The sequence below is a fragment of the Idiotropiscis lumnitzeri genome, chromosome 6 (assembly GCF_059441095.1).
Source record: "Idiotropiscis lumnitzeri isolate Australia: NSW breed Sydney's pygmy pipehorse chromosome 6, RoL_Ilum_1.0, whole genome shotgun sequence".
Taxonomy (NCBI): Eukaryota; Metazoa; Chordata; class Actinopteri; order Syngnathiformes; family Syngnathidae; genus Idiotropiscis; species Idiotropiscis lumnitzeri.
In genome coordinates, this window is record NC_142396.1 from 3,891,849 (window position 1) to 3,913,034 (window position 21,186).

Consider the following 21,186-nt stretch of genomic DNA (forward strand, 5'->3'; position numbering starts at 1 on the left):
AATTGGTTAATTACAAAAATATACATAGATCTTTTAATCTATTTGTCTTATTAAATAATTATTAATTTGTTCAGCAATTATAATTAAATGAACACTAATTAATTTAAAAAATGAAAAAAAAAATTTGAATCAGGAAGATTTACAATTTTACAGACCTACTTTTTTTTTTTTTACTTCATCTGATGGTTTTAAAATTTAAACTTCATCCCCAAAGTTTGCCCACTCCTATTCTGAATTAAATGTTATTTTCATTTTCCTGCAATCTTGTTTGCAGGTCAGTGGGGCTTGCCCACTGTCAGCGTGTCATCGGTGCTAGGCATGATGGCGGGCGTTTTGGCATCCACCATGGAGTCTATCGGTGACTACTACGCCTGTGCCCGGCTATCTGGCGCGCCGCCGCCGCCGACCCACGCCATCAACCGCGGCATTGCCGTTGAAGGCATCGGCTGTATCCTGTCTGGTCTGTGGGGGACGGGCAATGGGACCACCTCCTACAGCCAGAACATTGCTGCACTTGGCATTACCAAGGTACAGCGAAACCCCGCTTATTTGTGGTTGTCTTTTCATGATTGCACCGAGCTTTTAGAGTGGGAAAAGCTAATAGTGAAAAAAACTGCAGAAAATTGGTGTGTAGGTGGGTCCACCAAAAACATTTTTTTTTCTTTTTCTAGCTAATCACAGGGGTTGTTAGTTCACAGTCCAAATGAAACAAGCGCACAACTCCATATCACTTTAAACACCCGCTGCTGCTCTTCTCCAATTTCTTCTTGTAAGAGCAAGAGTTTCTCCCAAAAGCCTTTTAGTGTCAACCACTTAGGCGGAGTGTTGAGTGCTTTGCAAGGGACACACTACGGTTGTCAATTGTTTTATCTGTAAAAGTTGCAGGAAGCGGCTACAAAACGGTGGCAAGTCAGCGGCGGTGTTTGCCAATCTGCGTCCATCTCGTATCAGATTTGTACTTGGCGTGACATTTGAGATGTTGCGTAAGTGCTACAAAAGTGAACTAAGGATACATTGACCCTAACGCGAGACTACTATGAAACCCTGACCCTTCATTCGAAGTGGAACAAACTCCCCCAAAAAAATAAATAAATAAACTAAAAAAAAAAAAACAAGTCTTAGTTTTAATATAATCAAGGCTTGAAACCATCATTTGAAACCGAAACCCTGACTTGCAACCATACTTTGGAATGGCGACTTTAGTTTGAAACCGCTTTTTGTAACACTAAGCCTGGTTTAAAACCCTACTTTTAAAAATCTCACCTAGGATTCCAACCATCACCTTGAATCGCAACCCTAACTTCTAACCAGTTTATTTTTTTTTATTCAAATTTGAAACCCTGACCCTGAATTGAACCCTACATTTTAAACTCTGACTCTTGTTTTAAACCCTCCCCGTGTCTTGAAATAATCATTTGACACCCTTTGACCCAGCCTTCAATTCCTAACCCAGAATAAAACCCGAATTTGAAGCCCTGTCTCGAAAAGCTCAAATTACCAGCGCAAGCCATGTTGTCTGAGCTGAGGTCTGTAGTAAATTCAAACAATGAAAGCCATAAACGTCATTAAATTGCATTTCACAGATTACATTTTATTTATTTATTTGACATTCCTGAAATTAAGCAAAGGCAAACTGGTTTTCATTGGAAACCAATACGAAGACTACAAATCAGTCCTTCGAGTAACACACGGATGATCAAGCCAGGGGCCGTACCCTTCCTCTCAGGTCAACTCCTATCATTCAAAATCAACAGCAGCATTGTATCAATGGAGCAAAAAAAAAAAAAAAAAGCCCAAGGCAGCACATCTGAGTCGTTCATTACTTTTCTCATTTCCACTTAATATGACAGCGGTGTCGACAAGGTACTCCTGAACGCTCAGACAAACACTTCCCTCAGCAGCAGATCGTGTTGCTCCTCTCTACTTTCTCCTTAGAAAAAATAATTCCTGGCAAAAGCGTTTCGTGCCAGCTCAATCGAGTAAAGTGATGAAAGCTTTGCGAAGGACGCACCGGGGTCACGATGCACTACTGGCAATGTGCGCTGTTTAATGTACAAGTGAGGCTCGAGAAGGTTTGCATCAGGTTGTCCATGGTTCAGGTTATGGAGGTTTTTTTTTTTTTGCTCCCCCCAAAAAAGCTGCGTCTTATCTACAGGGGCGCCTTATAGTCTGAGAAATACTGTACTTGGAGGTTTACGTTTTAGTGGTAAGACTCCCACAGTTCAAGAGGGTCCAGGAAGCTGCGGTCCATGTAGCGCATTTCACAGTGCTTTGGCCCAAAAGCCAAAATCTGCGACGGGTCTTTGTGTTTGGACTTTCTTCCCCCCCAACCACATGGAGCTGCCAAGCGAGCGGCAACTCCTTGCTGGTCCCAAAAAAAAAAAAAGGCTCCAATAAAAAGGCGGTAGATGTAAATAACTCTGCACAGTTTGAAGCTGACAGCCTGACATAACATTTAACACTTAAACTGATCACTTTTTAACAAACCAAGCAGACGTATTCAAATGCGCTGTTTAGGCTGGCAAAAAAAAAAAAAAAAAAAAAAAAAAAAAGCTACTCTGCTTCTGACTTTGGCTACTTCTTTTCGTAGACCACAATTCATGGGGACAGATTCATCAAAATTCTCACAAGAGGAAAATAGAGTACTGCTTTGCACATTTAAAATTTAAGTATAACATATTATCCAAAAATTTAAACCAATTGGTCATTTATGAAGTGGAAATGTGTTTTTGTCTTCCTTAACCAAGCAAAAAAAAAAAAAAAAAAAAAAAAAACACAGCATAAAAATGTTTTAATACAAACACACGATTATTTGATCCGAAATTTAAATTGGATATCCGAATACCAAAATATTTGCTCGCTACAGCGATAATTAAAAATGTTAAGCATTCCACATTAATATACTTTTAAAATGGTAGGCCATTTCTCACGGCTTTCATACGGTATAACGTAACATAAATTCGCGTTCCAGCCTTTTTGACATGTCATGAAAATATACAGTCTATATGCTCAAATGCCATTTTGAAGACCATGGAGAATGGCTTCGAAGCCTCACAGTCATAACTTCCTTTTTTTTTTTTTTACTGATCCTCTTGAAATTTGGAGCCATGAACATTATTGACTTTGGACAGACTGTAAATGTCAGGGAATCCTCTATCAAATGCAAATAAATTAACGTGTTGAGTGTACATTGAATGCTCTTGATATTTCTGCTTTCTGATCCAAGTCCACAGCACACCGGCCAAAACCAACTTAATGGAAACCCTCCAAAGGATTTGTACTTTTTTTATGGTTCTCTTATGCTTTACTGCAAATGATGAAACACCCCCCACCTTGCACTGTGCACCCTAGGTTGGCAGCAGACTGGTGCTCCAGACGACTGGAATTCTTATGATTGTACTGGGAATCTTTGGAAAGTTTGGAGCCGTCTTTATTACCATCCCGGATCCGGTTATTGGGGGCATGTTTCTGATTATGTTTGGAATGATCGCCGCCGTAGGGATATCGAACCTGCAGGTAGACAAATGCACACTAACCATACGCACATATTTTAAACCTTTTTTTAAACACTGCATGCACACCTGAAATAGTGAGCTCGGTGCGTTTATTTGGGGAGAGGGCTTCATTTTTGGAATAATGTGAGAAATGTTAGTACTAAATACTCGATTCTCAATTTTTTTATTTAACACTAATCAAATTACGAGTTAAAGAAAAAAATAACGTTCTTATTTTGCAGTCCTCACCCCACAGTGTTATCTGTATCGAAACCATTTCATGTTCTTTAGCCGGTGATACTCAGTGCCCCAAATTATGAGTTTTTGAATCATGAGATGTCGCTTGATCAATTTGTTTGCTTTGTGTTGTGAGGCCAAATTTGCGGTTTGATCAAGTTTCCGCTATCCGCTGCCACTTGAGTGAATTTATTTGGAGCACTTCTGTTTAATCCCAGAGGCGTCTTCTTGAATCGCAAAGTGTTGGTTTGATTTTGGGTGGCTAATTTGTGTTGAAAAGAAAATAATAGAAAGCCCTCTATAAAGTATTTACCGTTATCATGTAACTTGTGTGAATGACTACGTAACCATTCTCTCAACTTCCTGCCAGCACCTCCAGAAAGAATAAAGTAAGGAAATTAGTAAGTTAAGGAAATTCAGTCGAATTTAAACGGATCTGATCGACTGGATCAAAATTTGTTGCTATTTTTCATTTTATGCAAAATCGTTCGTCATAATTTGCGCGATCTATCAATGGCGCCATTGATCAGATCCGCCAAATGAGACATGACAGTCAACACAACCTAACTCTGGGATTGTTCTGTACTGAGAAAGCGCATATATGATCCAGAATGCTAATCTATATTTAGTCTTGTCACATATCGTGTGAGTGCTGGGAGGCAAAGTAATAGCGTTTGTGTTGTGTGCGCGTTTTTTTTTTTTGTCTTTTAAAAAGTCTGAAAACCATTAACGTTATAATTTACGTCAAAAACAAAGAACTAGTTACAGTATGTGTGTTATCTATTTCATTTTAACATCTCTTTAAAAAAATAGTTTTCAACACTCATCCTAAATTACGTGAACACGCACATTCAGCCAATCACAGATAGGCGCAGCCTACTTCTCAGTTTAAATCGATTTCGGCCAAGGAATAAACATGTACAGCCTTATGTGCTTGTAACTATACAGCACGGAAACGGGTCACATTTTATTTTAGGTGGGAAGCGGGCACTTCCGCCTTGTCCTGCCCTCCTGTCACAGTCGCATGAAACGGAAAGTGCTTGACCTGGAAAGACAACATACGTGCATTTTCGCAGCCATGGCGAGAACAGCCCCTTTGCATTTTATTACTTCAAGGGGAATAAATTATTTGCAGGCACTGAATAGTAAGCAATAAATACCACACCCTCCCCACATCATGTGGAAATTATTTGGAGCAGGAAAAAACAAAAGAAGAGAAAAGAAAAACAAGCTCATGAAAGAGAGGCAAGTGAGTTAGAGCGAATGTATTCAACCATTTGGTTGTTTTCATGCCTCACAGCAGTATTCGCCACTAGTGTCCCGGTTCCCAGAATTCCTAGCAGCGGGGAATCGGGTTGCTTTTTCCATTCGGAAAAGCACACCCCTCCCCGCTACCCTAAAAAAAAAAAAAAAAAAGAAAAATCAAGAACTCTTTCCCACGTTGTTCGTGAACCGTCCATACAGAGACCCTCAGCAGACGCACTGAAGAACGTTGCAAAATGGCTCGCTTGTCATGTGGGTAATGTCAGTTCAAGAAAATGATGAAACAAAATACGATTGGAGGACACAAACTAGAAGTAATAAAATTAAAGAATTAAAAAATAAATAAAAGACAAGGCGAGAAATGTGTAGCGCGCTAAACTAGTATTAGGGCCACACAAAATTTCAATTCAAACAAAAAAAGGAAATACATAAAAATAAAGTCTAACCATACATAAAAAAACAAAAGAAAAATGTCACATTTGTCTAAAAAAAAAACTGCAATATTAAAAGAATTGTCACTTTATGTGATCACAGTCATATTTTTGTGGAGTCATTCTTTCTTGTGAAAGACAATTTTCGGTTTCTAAAGTCTGACAAAGTTGTGGTGGATAAACATCAGATGACAGAATTCATGATAGATGGAGCAATCCCGAGCGATAGCAACATTGGGGAATAAAATACTGGGAATCGCTAAGATTTCTTTATTTCCCCAGAATATGGTTTTCTTCTTTTTAAGACTGACTTTTTTTCATGAAAAATCCTACATATTTTATCAAGATAAAATCCACTTTACGCACCCATTTACGGCATCGAATGAAATACAACTTTATCTGAGCATGGCAGGCTGATGCAAAGAAAACCAAGACCCAGACTCCGTAAACAATACAATAAATCAACGCATTTTCCTTCTCCATACCAACATTCCAGACGATCGCACACAGCATTATGTCAAATGGATTTCAGTTGGTCCCAAGTAAAAAGCAACATAATAGTTTGCATCTGTCAAAAAAATTCCAATACTGTAGGATGTCTCTTTTTATGTCTTCAGTATGTGGATCTCAACTCGTCTCGTAACCTGCTCATCCTTGGCTTCTCCACGTTCAGCGGCCTTGTGTTGCCCACATGGTTTCACTCCAACCCCGGAATCATTGACACAGGTAATGCCACTTCAGAGTTCATCTTACCGCCAGCCATGACATGGCTCTCATTACTCTTTTTTTTTTTTTCCTATGTATGAAATGTATTTTCGCGTGCATGCGTGCGTGAGGACTGGCTGAGTGATTCCTGTTTCTTCATGCTGAATCTTCGCCAGCTGATGATGAGATGAAAGATGAAATAAACTAACAACAGCACTCATTTGCCGGTCCAATTTAAAATCACTGTCCAATTTGAGACTGGTGGTGTTAGATAAGGCGCCAGGCGGCTCAGGTCAACAGAACTGAATGTAGAAGGGCCACGGGGACCAACCACCATAACTACAAAAGTGGTCTTAAGGAGAAAGGCATCACAGGGTCCTCTTGAAAAACAGCTGGAATTCATACATTGGCATGATTAAAACATGGCTGAAAGGCAAAACCACCGCGCACTTGGGAATGAGCAGCCAGGGTTAACCATGACTAATTTTTAGAAAGTTTTTTTTTTCCCCCCCAAGTCTTGACCGCATTTATTAGCATGTCAGTTTTTGTCTGTGCGTGCCAACCAACAGAAATCTGGTGTGCGCTGGACTAGCGGACCCTGCTGAGTCCTGAACAGGAGAACTCTCATAGTGCATTATCTAAACAGCTTTGCGTTCCGGACATCAAACACGTGAAACCTGATACGCATCACAAAAGTGGTACATGGCAATTAAGTGAATATTTGAGCACATCAAACAATTTGTGCACACCATACAAGTGGCCAGTGGAAATGTTTAAGCTTGGCTTGACTGCGTTCAGGTTTTCTTGTGTGGAGTGTGTTGGTGAATGGGCGTCTCGGCTGGCAGATTACATACCTCAGCAGGATGGCAGCGGTAGTGCCAGTCCTTAATCTCCCGTAAAACCCAAAAGGCCTTCCCAAATCCCACGGGGCCCAGATGGCAATGGCTGCTCGCTCACCTTTGAGTCCCCTGGCGCAGATTTGAAGAGCCTAATTGCCTTAATGTCTGCTCGTTTGTTTGGGCTGAAGTGAGGATTTTAGGGAATGGATGTTTGTAACTCGCTTTGTCATTTCAGAAACAAGCAGCTTGGGCTCCGTGGGATGCCTATGGCAAAATGTTTGGGCATTGATTCAAAATCCCTGATGTTCAGTTTGAGGTCCGTGGACTTCATTTTATTTTTGAGCAAGGATACCAGCATATTATGTGTAGGCATAAGGGAAATCCAGCTGTGGAAGGTCGATTTTGGGTGTGCGTATTCCAAGTGCGTGTTATACAAAAAAAAATAATTACGGGTACTTCATTTTCTCCTACTACTATTAATTCTATTATTACAACCGTTACATATTTTTATCACCCATCTTTGTACTTGTACTACTACTAGTTCTACTTGGTCAGACAAGGATAGATTCACCACCAATGTATCAAAGCATCCGGCACGGTGGCAACCTGACACCAAGTTCACCTTTGGAGAGGCATGACAAACATGAACGGGGAGACGCCGCTGCCGGAGATGAAAGGGGCACTGACATAAGAAGATGATCCAGGTATCTTCTGAGGAAAGTGCTAATCCACGGTGGGACTGGTCTGCCGCTCTCAGGTCTAGGCCGCTTAGCTCCACCAATCCTCTTGGCGCTACCCCCCCATGCCACCGGCTGTAATCTGCCTGGCTCAGATAAGCGACGCTTGTCGGAAGAAATGCCCACGGCTCGCTCCCTCGCCCCGACCGCCTGGCAGGCATGTTGAGACGAGGTCCTGAACTTTTGACCGTCGTGGCCGACCTGAAGCGACATGTTCACTTTGACGCGAACATGTACTTGTCTCCACATTACACACTGGGAACCCATTGACAATTTGACAAAGTCTTTCCTTTCTTACTTTGTGTTCGGAATGGTGACAAATGAGCGCATTTCATGGAGATGAAATTTCAATCCACCAGTTCATCATTCATACCAGATGGCATGAAAATTTTCCAGAGGGGAGCCATCAACAACCAGTAGGGGGAACCTTATGAAGCTTTTGATGTCTTGTAATCCGTTTATTGCAGGAGAGAGAGATTTTTACAAGACCCCCACCATCATCATAATGACAATTTCAATAACTACTACATGAAACCATGGGAATTAAATAGTTGTCAATTTTTGAGAACGAGTCCGAATAATGTTATGAGAATAAAGTCGTAATCGTGACAAGAAAAATGACGTATTGTGATATTGTCAAACCTTTAACGAGATTAGAAAAATTTTAGCAAGTAAATAAAAAAAAATAATAAATAAATAAATAAAACTTTATTCCTGCAATATTAAACATTTTATTCTGGAAAAGATGCCTTTATTCTGAGAACAAAATTGAACTATATTCTTGAAGGGCCCTTAGATTATTCTCGCAGGGATGTCAGATTTATGTTTGGGGTTACAATCATACAAGAGCTTTTTATTTGGCCCAAAGCCGAAAGAGGAAAGAACAATTGGTTTGTTTAACTTTTTTTTTTTTCTCAAAGATTTATCAAAATAATGTATTGCAAATTTTGTCGAGCCCGAAACTATTACATGCCGCTCAGATCGGCTTCACTTCACTGACATTTGAGCCCTCTGTGAATGTCCATGATGTACCCCGCCCGGTCACATTCCAACTTTAGAAGCGTCAAAACAGGTGTGTGTGTGTTGTCTTTTGAAGGAATCAAAGAGCTCGACCAGATCATCGTGGTGCTCTTCACGACGCACATGTTCATCGGCGGCTTCTTCGGTTTCATCCTGGACAACACCATTCCAGGTAGGATCAACATGAGCCGCTCGCCACTGTGCTTTCTGGTTTTGTCCCTTCTGGCATTTGCTGCATCTCTCCGGACATCAACAAGCTTATGTTTTTTCTTTGTCACAGATACAGCAAACCTTCATCTCTTTGCAATCCCCTAATAAATTTTGTCACCTTTTCATTTTTTTTCCTGCGGAACTCAGATACTAAAAAAACGTCACCTATCAAAGGGATGCCAGCATGCATTTGCGCGCAGCTTTGCTCAAAACTAAATTTTTCACCCAAACGTAACCATTTGAATTATCACGACTATGCCCGCTTGTAGTACACTGTAAAAATTGTATTAATTTATCCCTAAAAGAAATCCTTAAAAGTATCCATTAACTGGCCCGCAATGTTCCTCTTCCGCCTCCAGGCAGCATCGAGGAGCGAGGCCTCCGCAAGTGGCAGCACACAACAAACCAGGGAAGCGTGACCACATGTGACCAGTCATGCTACGACATTCCCTTCTGCAACGTCATCTGGCAGCGCTTCCGCTTCTTCCGCTACTTTCCCTTCCTACCGTCGTACAAGAGCGGCCAGCAGGGGACGTCGGCGGCCTCGCCGTGACGGCCTCTGTTTTTATCCCCCGCATTTTGCACTCAACATGAACACAACAGTTTCGAAATGGTGCAACAAAATGGACGTTATTAAGTTTCAGTAATAGCAGATAGATAACGTAAGTGGCGTATTTCCGCAAATAGTGGCAAAGGTAAGTGTTTTTTACTCAACTGCAGATGAGGGAGTTGTCTTTTGGTAGGTCACCGGTACCGTACACTGTATTGCCGTTTATGCCAAGGGAAAGTGGAGTTAAAAATGAATCAAGAGGACTATTTTGGGAGAAATGTACAGAAACGAGGCATGAACATGGCTACACACAAAGCTGAAGAGTGACGACAAACCAGAGTCTACTGGACCACTCATTTTCGCTAAAGCATAACAACGCAAGATCCATCTTTAATACTGCAGACGGTGTAATAAATCTTGCAAGTGAAAGCTCCTCAGAACATGCTAATGGAGACACAACATCAGAGTCATTGTTAAAGATGTCAAAATTTCCCATCATACAATCACATTTAAAACTTCGCAGTGGTGAGAAAAAAACAAGAGGCAAAGCTGGACGAATGAACACGATATTGTGGAGCAACCACCTGGCAGAGTCTACCAAAACACTAATCGTCGATAAATACACATAACCCAAGAACAACTTCACAACTGAAAAGTGGTTATGACAAGCATATGAAAGCGCCACAGAACATGAAAGTGGATGCACGCAACATTGTGGAACGAGCACGATAGAAACAATCATTGATCAAGGCTCTCTCCACCGACTATCAAATCACTTTGAAAACTGCGGATTGGGAGGAAAAACATAAGCTTAGCATAGAATATAAATATGGATACACACAACATTGTGACATGCTCATCAATCTAGTGGAACAATTACGATTGTTAAAGATGGTGTCTCAGTATTACTTAAGGGCATCTTGAAAACTGCACATTGGGAGGAGCAAGTCTTGGAGCCTCCAGGAAGGTACAGTTTTAATTTCGATTTAATGAACCATTATTTGTACATCTCTGGAATTATATGAAACTTTTTTAAATCAATGATGAAATTAAAATACAAGATGGCCAATTTAAACCCGCACAACCGTGCGGAGCGGCCACAAGTCAGAGTCGACGCCACATTAATGGTTGCTAAGGTCGATGCATTCTATGTGTTGCTGTTTTGGTTAGCGTTCTTTTCAATGACCTGCTTTGAATTGAGATTGCTTACTCTTACTACTTGTCATTTGTTTTTCTTACGGGAAGATGGAGGTGTCTACCATGAGGAGGAGGGCCACTATTTGAGGAAATATAATAAATGGTGTATTTTTTTTTAAATAACAGGATGGTGTGAAAATATCCAGAGAATGTTTGTATTTTATTATTATTATTATTATTATAATTATTATTTACGAATAGATTATTCATGTCATGGACATCTTAGAAATTTTTGCTTATGCTAACAATTGTACTAAATGTCAGCGAGTCCACACGATGAGTTCAGTAGCGAAATAAAAATATTCTTGTTTGTGTATAGATATGCAAAGATGTTCTTTTCAATTTTTTACGGTGATATAAAATCTATTAACTTTGTCAATAAATGCCTTTGAAAAGATGCTGCCATCATTTAACAATGGGAGGGCGGCACCACTGACCAAAACAAAAAAATGACTGCTTCATTTTGAAAACCCAATTTAATAAGTTTACCCTGTCTTGAAACCCGACCCCTTGTTTGAAACTCCAACCCAGATTTGAAAGAATAAAATGATGAAATCCAGTCTCTTTTTTTAAAAACCCTAATCTTAGTTTCAAACCCTAGTTTGAAACCATAAACCTAATTCAAACCTTATTTAGGAACCGTATCCCTGTCTTGAAACCCAAATAAGACCAAAAATATTGCTTGAAACTATAACCAAGGCTTGACAATCTATCCTGGTTTGAATTCCTTATTTGAAATTGTAAACCTCGCTTAAAACCCTAACCTGACATGAAGTTCTTTTTTGAACCCATAACCCTGGTTCAATCCAAATTAGTTTAAAACGTCAACCTTGTTTCAAACCTGAATTACATTGATCAATTTGATCCTTGTAGGTTTGAACTTCATTTTTTTTTTTTATTTTAAAAGTTCCTGGTTTGCCTTTTTTCTTTAAATTAAAATACCCCTTTGAGTTCCTCCAGCCTCGCTTCCCTGCGTTTGGGTCTGCGTCCACCACAACCTCGTCTTGACAATTTGTGTCGTGTGGAATTCTTCACTGCCGCCCTGTGACATCTTGGTCACACACATTCTCATTCATTTTTTTCTGCTCTAAGACAGAAGAGCAGATGAGCGGTTGGCACGTGTCACAGTTTGGAGGGTTACGAGATTGAATATGTGTGAAGCAAGTTCATCTTGAGTTTGCGTGATCGTCTTTTATTGGCGAGAGGAAATGCCACATTTACAATACTGACAAGCTAATGACATAAAAATCATTGCGTCATACCCTGTCGAACTGAGCCGCACCAGATCAAATCAAATTGTAATTAAACTGACCTTGAACTACATTGCATCCCACATGTATCAGGATACATATCGAATAGAGATTTACACCGCCAATAGATATTCAAAATTGTAAATTGCTATGAACGTAAATGTGTCTTTGTAGTCTGGTGCACGACGTGGCATAAAGCATCAATTGAAAGATTCAGCGGGAAACAAAGTATCTCTAATGCCCGCAATAATAACAACCAAAAATGAATAGAATTCATTTTTGTATAAATGTGTATAAATATGTAAGATTTACTTTTTTAAATTACATTAGTTGAATAATACAAGTAAATGATGATTAATACCTTAATATAAATTATAATCACAAACTATGAAATTAAAAAATGTGATTAAAAAAAAAATCCTTATGATAAGTTATTTCAATTAAAACATTTACAAATGATTATTTTACTAATAAAAGAAACAATTACACTTAATTTATTTAAATAACTGCTCCATTAGTTTTAGTTACATTTATTGGAAATACATTTTTATTTTTTTTTATTTAAAAAAATGGTTCATTAATTATAATTCAATATATGACGAAAGATAAAAGCGAGAATGAATTAGAAGTATATGTAATAACTATTCAAAAACTATTTTGCATATCATATTCGATTTTTCTAAACTTCATCTTCAACTGACCTGTCTTGTCTGTCCACATCTCATCCACACATGAAGGGCCAAAGGAATCACAATGGATGCTCTTTAATCAATTGTCATGTTTCCACAAAGAAGCTTTTTTTATGCGGCGCCACTGCGTCTGTCGCTCTTATGTGTGTCACGTTGACGACGTTTACATGCAGTCAATATTCGGGTAAAGGTCAAAATTCCGGTGACATGCGAGAGCGGACTGAGTTTCTCCCGCATTTGAATAGAACGGCGACAGAACTCAGTATAAGCAGTGCACTTTTAATCATTTAATATGAACGACTAAGTCAGTCAGTAATTGTGGCTCTCTTTGCCCACGAGTACAAGTTTAAAAAAACTGTTTGGTTATTTTTAAAATTTGGAAATTGAAGGTAATGAGCAAGGCTAGTTTGTCGAAGGTATGTTGTAGTATTTTCCGGACTACAAGCCGTAACCTTTTTACAAAATTTTGAACCATGTGGCTAATACAACGGTGCGGCTTTTTTGGAGATTTTTCTGTCACCAGTAATACGCTAAATAAATCTCAATTTTTTTTTCTCTTGGGTCTGTTCTGTTTTAATTAGCAAAGTTTTTGCCATGTTAAAAGGCACTGTTTGTGTTCCTTTATGTGCATTCACAGTACAAAATCATTCTGTACATGCAGTAAACAACAGATTTTTTTTCAACGTAGAAAACTGCGACTTTCTTTTCCTGTTGTTTTTTTCCTTCAAAAAGAGTTTCTGCGGCTTATAGGCGCCATATAGTTCGGAAAATACGGTAGTCAACTTGCAATCTTCGTGTCATCAGCGTTGTTAGCTTTAACATTCTTTTTCACAGTACCTTCTTAATCTGGTTTGACAGTTGAAAGCAACTTTGCTTTTGCTTCAGCAAACAACATTTGAATGTGATGCATTATTCTCAGGTTGAGGCTGTTGCAAAGAAAAAGCAAAACGTAGAGCAAACAAGATTGTCCTTTAATGCTAATGGTTGTTGAAAATTTTGCTTTGTGGGATGACGCTAACGTGAATACAATTGTGTAATCCACGGCAAACATGTAGAGGCTATACGAACAAACTAAGGGTGTGTTGTTTTTGAATAAATGATTAACGCCTCAAGCCATGAATACCTTCAGAGTGTTAGCATGTGTTAGCACGTTCACGCAAAAACTCTTGATGCCATTTTTATGTGAACGCCCCAATGACTCAAAGTAAGCAACATTGAGTTGCTGGTTGAGAGGATCATGTTTGTGTGCAGTCACTGCGATGAGCAGGGTTCGTGTGGCCCTCGGGTGCAGTATAGTGCATTACAATTTCAGTGCAGTGTTTGTTTTCAAGGAGCTAATCGGATGCTTCCAAAAGGGTGGGGGATTTACCTTAAAGATGCAGAAAGTCATGCAAAATAAATAAGAGATTTATTTGTAACTAATAACTTATATTATTGAACAAGTCTTTTATTTATTCCCACCGACACAACTTATTCAAGAAAATGTGCCAAAAAAACAAAAACAACAAATTTCCATTCAAAACGTTTCAACAAATTATCTAGCCATGATGGCCCATTTTTCAATAATATTATTTTTATTTATTATTTATTTTGATCAGGGAACTGAAATTAGGTGTCATTTTAATTTTTATCTATTCATTTTGGAGAAATAAGGGATAAGTGAAGACTTCAAAAATGCCTACTTTGAATGAAACATATGGCCACGCCCCCTCCGCTCTCATCAATCACAAACTTGCCATCGGAAATCACCGTCATGTCAATAAATCCAAACTATTGTGCAAAACGCTCGCCGTTTTAGACAACAGAACTTACAAAGCAAGCATTATAACAGCGCTTGCCTCCTGGCTGTGACGTAGACAGCTGAGACCGGAAAAAAATAACAAGCCGAGCTCCAAAAGGGGGCGTGCCAATTTGACGGTAATCTCATCACAAAAAAAAAACTTAAAACGCTACAGTTTTTTAGGGGGGTTGTCGGGATATTACGACTGATGTAATTTCTACATGCAAAACTATGACACAAGTGCCTATGTTGAGCTCAGACAAGTGCCCCTTTAACGAAAAGAGTCTGTCAGTGTTTAGGTTGTCCATTTTTAAGTTATGCCCTGTCTGCAGTTTTAAAGATGTTACATTTTATGTGTTCCAAAAAGTAGTGCAAAAACAAACACAAAGAACATTAAAAGGAGCTATAGCGAGCTCCCGTTGCAAATTTCCTTGTGGATGTTGGAGTCGCATCTACTTTGGCACCTCTCCAACTTCTTCATGCGTTATGTTCTCGCCACGTGAAAATTTTGACGCTATCGTTGCCAACCATTTCCACGCTCAGCATTTCCAGGTCGGCGCACTCTTAATTGGACCGCAAGTCACATCACAACGTGCTATAACGACGGCAACAACACACCAGGTGATCTCTCACCGCCTGCCACTTAAGCAGATTAACATTAATGCTAAAGCTGTGAGGAGGCTTGGGGCAGGAGCGAGTCGTCTGCTTTGCCGGCAGAGGTCATGAACTCCTCCTGTCAAATCCCTTTAAATGTAGAGGCCACCCGGGTTAAGTTCAAGCTCCTTCTTACGCCTGCTTGCACTCAGCTTGTTGAGTCAGCAACAAAGTGCTAACCTGGAAATTGGATGTTAAGTTTCCCTGTGTCGAGGCTGCTAGCATGCTAGCATGACCTTCTTTGTTCAACTATTCTCGTCGGGTGTCATAAAAGTAATTTTGATCTACTGCTTATTATTTACTCAATTGCTGGCATTGGAATGCGTCTGTTTGTGGAGGTCATTGCTTTAGTTTCGGAACAAAGTGGAATCCGGAATCATCCATGACACTGCTATTCTGTGTCAACTAGCTATCAGCCGCTGACCAATGCTTGCCAAAAAAATAGTTGCAAAAAGGTGAGATTTTTAGCCAATACTCTTGGTTAAGTCGACAGAAATATTTGCGAGTGTGTGTTTCCTTTAGAGGTGGGGTAGGCGCCAGGCTATGCAGTTGAAGATGGATTTATGTTAGCCGTCATTTACGCTAATGAGCTAACAAGAGATTAGCATTGTTTTACATGATACGAGTAGACTGCTTACCTTGGAGCAGCTATAATATACTTATGACCTTTGATTGCTTAAATAGGATGTTAGAAATCTATCATGATTCATACCCCCCTGTCCAAAAGTCAGAATGCACGTGAGCTAATTTCTTAGCCATTGGATTTCTTTTTTGTATTTTTTTCCATTTTTGTCATTTAATAAATCTTCAAAAATAAAATCGTCTTGACAGCAAACGTATGATTTTTTTTTTTAATAAATTCTCCAAAATCTAAAAAAAAATAATTCTCACTTGGTCCATATGGAATGCTGTGCATAGCGTATTGAGGAAAAACCTAAAATGTGTTAAGAATGAAGTGCTGTAAATACTTTCCAGACACACTGCATGTTATGCACATGTCAAACATGTATTCTTAATACATTAGCAAAATAAACAAAAAGAAAAAAAACACACCTGCACGTTTGTCAGTACGGCACATTGTCATCATCATTTTTTGCCGTAAACTTTCGCACCAGATGGTCAAGTCAACTGGTTTCTAACGTAGCGATGCTGCAAATGATGGCGGGGCGTGAGCAACAAGGTGCAAGGTGGGAGATTAAACGACTTTCTATTTTCTCCGAGACACGAACCCGCTGGCCCCGTGTTGGGTGGCAGCCAGCCAGAGAAGATCTTACACCTTCAATGATGATTAGGGTTCTTAGTAGACTCTGACATGTGGTCACACCACACTGTTGTTTGTGTGTCCCGTGTTTATATTCCGGGGAACTCCGACACTTACTCTTCATACAACCTCCCAGTATGCAGTATTGGAAATCTCACTGTACTTCATGTGAAGAGAGACAAAGTATAAGGAGATCATAGTTCCAGAAAAGTGTGACGTGTGGTCGCAATTTTGTGTGCATTTCACATTTATGTCCCAGGGAGCTACAGATATAAATATAGGATGTCCTCTGGTTACGATGTACACGACCAGTGACGATTTGACTTTACCACAAGCATACCTCGTCCGACAATTTAGGTTCACACTGCATGAAAATGCGGCCCGGATGGGATTTATTTTTTTTTTTGCCTGTATGCGACAAGTATTGCGTGGACAGAGGGAGATGGAATCTGCAAGGTTTTTACGTATAAAACGTGTATTTTGATATTTATTTAAAGATTTAGGGAGTAATAAAGGCTTAATTTTGACGTACAAGGAAATTCAGGTGACATCGCCAGCGAAAGAACGGAATGCGTTCGTAAATTGTGGACTTCTTGTACTATGAGGACTTGCGGAAAACGTTCCATTGAAAAGATGTCGTCAAATATTTGCAAAACTGTGAGGAGTAAACTCACATTTGGTGAGATACGACACAATGTTATGTTCGTCAACAATTACTTTCTGGGGACGACATGAGTTATTTGTTTATCCCAATTTGCAGTGTCAAGTGTGTAAGGTCTTTGGACTTGTGATGATTCTCATTCCAGTCCAAATAGTTCAAAGAAGTGTACAACATTCAAAATGCTCGATGTTAATAAACTCCTTAAACTGTTTCATGTCGCTTGATTGGAAGTACATCATGAATGTTTTCATAGAATTTAGTGTCTCCATGATAATGTTCGTCATCATGCAACTATTAAGCGTATCTGGCTGGATCTAAACCAAAGGCCTCACGTCCACATGATGGCGGCAAGAATCCTCCGGGCCCGAGTATGAGAAGCATTTTCTGCACCGTTGAATCCAGCAACCCGATCCATCACAAATCCTGGAAATGCTTTATGTTTTGCCTTCAGACAAGGGTGAGTGGTATGTTTTGTGTTCTTTTGGGAAGAATACCACAATGGGTGAATTATAAACAAATGCAAGATAACAAATCATCAACAGAGATGCTTGATAAGTAGAGATTCTTGGAAATTTTAACTGGAGACATTGTTTGCTTGAAGCATATGTAAACACATCAAAGACCAGCTACCTCCATATACGGGCCACTTGAGAAAACAAAAGCAAACGGTTCGATAGATATGCGACCACACGTCAGAGTCTACTGCACAGGTGTCAAACCCCGGACCACGAGGGCCACTATCCTGTATCAGGTATTTTAGAGGAGAGAAAAAAACATCTAATCTTGATCTTGCGCAGCAGTTGGAGCGCCTAGAGCGCGCACCAGCACTCCGCTTTTGTTGCACTCGGAATAACCCAACCGCACATTTCACCAATGCTCCGAGTTTCCGAATGGTCAGAATGAAACAGCGCACACGCTGAGTTTATTTGCAAAGTGCTCATAATCAGATCAGAATCATCAGCTCGGCATGAGAGGTTATGCGCGATGGGACGATCCTGTCCCCGAATGCTGTATCGCGGGCAAATACTGCCGCCTTCAATGGCTTTGAAACTCCTGATGGTCATCAAGTTGGGTAGCATGACTCACTCGCGGAGACTTGCCAACCTTTTTCAAAGGTCGTGAATCATGTTAGTAGCTATTTTGGGTACGAAAAGAACATTCCACACGACTTGTTTCTTCCCAACTGCCAACGGAATGTGCTCACAAACACACGTTTCATATTGGGCTTGTCCTTACATCTTGTTGGTTTTGACACGCCACATTTACACGTCTTAAAATGATAATAATTTTACAATAATGATGTAATATTGCATTCATATTTTCATATTGGGATAAAAGTGAAACTGTCATGATATAATCTTAATATTGAGAGATAATGCAATTATGGAGGGGTAATACTGGAAGAAGAGGGGCAAAAAGTCAATTTTGCGAGAATAAAGTAATTGTGAGGATAAGCAGTTTGGATAGTGGATGTAGCTAGTACACATTTTTTATATATACATATACTTAGTGCACTTTAAAACGATTTGACCCACCATAAATGAGTTAACCCCTCAGACTAACAAAGGATGCTTGGATGCTGAGTGGGAATATCAAGAGGACATGCAGTTTTATTCTTAGTCCGCTAATCGTGTTGGCTGTAAGGGAATCTCCACTTCCTGTTTACAAGTGCAGTGTAATCTGGGATGATTTTAAATTCCACTCGTGGGGCTAGAAAAGCTGTTTGGTGCATTAAAACCGGTCTATACTCCATATTTAGAACAAACCCGATTTTGTCTTTTTTTTTTTTTTCAATACAAACTGAAAAAGTTTAAAAACGCAGTATGGCCACGGCCCCCTCCACGCCTCGGCGGGTGTCACACCACAGGTCGATCACAATTTGACAATTTGTGCATTCAAAAGTCAGTGTGAATAAATATGTTGAAAAAAAATAAAATAATAGGACCAACTTGGGCCGATTGACTCAATCTTTGAGCGCAAGAGATGTGAAATAATAGCTTATTTGCATAAGGTAAATTGTTCACACTTTATTAATTCCATGACGTAAAGTAGATTTCCTTGCTCTATAACAAAGTTGTTCTCGTAACGTTTGAAACAGGAAAAGCAGGACGAATTAAGCTCATGATGGAAACATTGGCAGCAATAGCTTCACACACATATAACCTCACCTCCATCCTCCTTCACAGACATACACAAACCGTAATTAACGATGACATAAACCACAAAAAGATACTTTTCACCAGTCACAATTTTAGCCGTTTTTATTGTTAATATGGTGTACGGATAACGGAACTCACGTTAGGGTGCAGCGGGCTAGCAATTAGCTCCCCCGTAGCAGGACGCTTGACAGCTCAAACATTTTGTTGAAAAGGTTATTTAAGGTAAATCAGACCTTCAGTGAGAACATTCCAAACACCTTCTTCTTTCAAACCGGCTGCGTAGTGTGTGGAGCCAACGACATAAGTCCCGTCTATAACCACCACCCTACACTCTTGGCAGCGATCTCTTCATAAACGACAGCAACTACTCCTGATGGCCTCTCCGTGGAGATGTTACATGGGGACTAAGTTACACTTATGTTAAAAACACATGACAACACAAAGATACTGGGGGGAGATTTTCACAGTCATCACTGCAAATTAACATGTTCTTTCTTTCTTTCTGAGTGACAAAGTTGTTTTGAAGAACTGCTTGTTAAGAGCCACGAGAGCTCATATAATATAATGCCTTAAAGAAACAAGAGGTCTAAACCACACATGCACTTGGAAATTAAATGTGTACGTCAGTGGCCCACAACAAACAAGTAGCCCATGAAGCTCGTCTTAATAAAATTTTTTTTTTAAAAAAACAACCAGCAAAGGGATTTTGTAATTTCACGTTATTGTAACAACTGGAGACTAAAATACTGTCGATAGACTAGAATACCATTTATTGTCGTTGTACTCAGTGTGCCTTGGTAGCGACCACAAAGTAGCAAATGGCGGTTGGACTGATGGTTGATGTTGTCTGTTAGTTTTGTCAATGTTAATGTTTTGTTTTTACAGTTAGAGGTAAGTCTGTGGTTTCTGTGATCCATGAAAAATGTCAAAGCTGTTCTTCAGCGATGTTTTGGCAACTTCCACAGAGTAGCAACTGCAGGTTAAGGCTGATGCTCGTTGTTGTTAATTTAGTCACAGTTGTTCGCCTGCGGTGTTTTTTGGCAACAGGAATTTTTTTTTTTTATTCAGTCATTGCTCTTTGTGAGCAGTGTTTTGTCAACGACCAAAAATAAGGGGCAAGATTGGTGGTGGTTTGACAACTAGAGGTTGTAACTTGTGCTTTATGTCTTCAGGGTCTTCAAAGTTGTTGGTGCCATCAAAGTAGCAAAACTCGTGGTGGGGGTTTTTGTTGTCCATGTTAACTCACAAAATAGCACCTTGGAGGTTAAACTAAAATGTAGTAAGCAATAATCAAAGTGTCGTAATATTAATGTAACTTGAATACATTTTTTTTTTACTTTTGGATCACTCCGATACCAGATATGTGCATGGTTTTGGAATTCTAGAAGAAGCCTGAGCACCCCAATTATTAACGTCAAATTGGATGTCATCAATCATTCTTATCACCCGTATGAGGAGTTTTTGTCATTGCAGTAAGAGGGCGCATTAGTCCAAGTTGCTTGAGGTCATCTTTAATGGCTGCTTCAAATTGTTACCCACTTCCTGTTTCACAAATGAAACTTCCACAGTAGTGAACAGTAGCTTTGATGTGACCCGAGGATGCGGTAAAAAATAACAACAGGATAAGCTTTGATAAGCTTAAAAAATTGCAGACTTCTGACTCCACAAAGTATTTTCCAAAGCCTATTTTCATCTGTTTTTTTTCCAACAATCCTCTTCAACTCCCAGGATAACATGGAGCACTCGTGCGGGTGCCCTGTCATGTTGTTGAACCAAAATCACTCGTCGAAAGGTACACAAAGGAATTAAAAAAAAAAAGTTCCATATAATTCTAGGGATGTGTCAGCACTCACTGTCATGAAAAATGTAAAGGCATTTTTTTGTTTTACCGCACCCAGTCTCTCATTGTAAACGATTGTTGAAATATGATCAACTTTTCCCAAAGTATGTGATTAAAAGTTTTTGATGAGACATTAATAGCTAGATACTTCATGTCGACTGTTGCAGTAGCTTATCTTGGGTTATGATCTACAAGATTACACCATTTTT

At 39.5% G+C, this 21,186-nt stretch overlaps 1 protein-coding gene and 1 long non-coding RNA gene across 4 annotated transcripts in view; one reads left to right on the forward strand and one right to left on the reverse strand.

Annotated features, from left to right (window-relative positions):
* LOC148334612 (solute carrier family 23 member 1) overlaps positions 1–11,003 on the forward strand; it is a 49,665-nt gene extending 38,662 nt beyond the window's left edge. For all 3 annotated transcript variants that reach the window (XM_088298348.1, XM_088298347.1, XM_088298349.1), the window contains 5 exons: positions 275–528; positions 3,352–3,516; positions 6,043–6,151; positions 8,803–8,898; positions 9,296–11,003. In XM_088298348.1, coding sequence (XP_088154474.1) covers positions 275–528; positions 3,352–3,516; positions 6,043–6,151; positions 8,803–8,898; positions 9,296–9,489 — 818 coding nt within the window. In that variant the 3' untranslated portion in view covers positions 9,490–11,003. The remainder of the gene's footprint in view (positions 1–274; positions 529–3,351; positions 3,517–6,042; positions 6,152–8,802; positions 8,899–9,295) is intronic.
* Positions 1–21,186, reverse strand: part of LOC148334613 (uncharacterized) — a 55,181-nt gene that overhangs the window by 30,053 nt on the left and 3,942 nt on the right. The window lies entirely within an intron of this gene.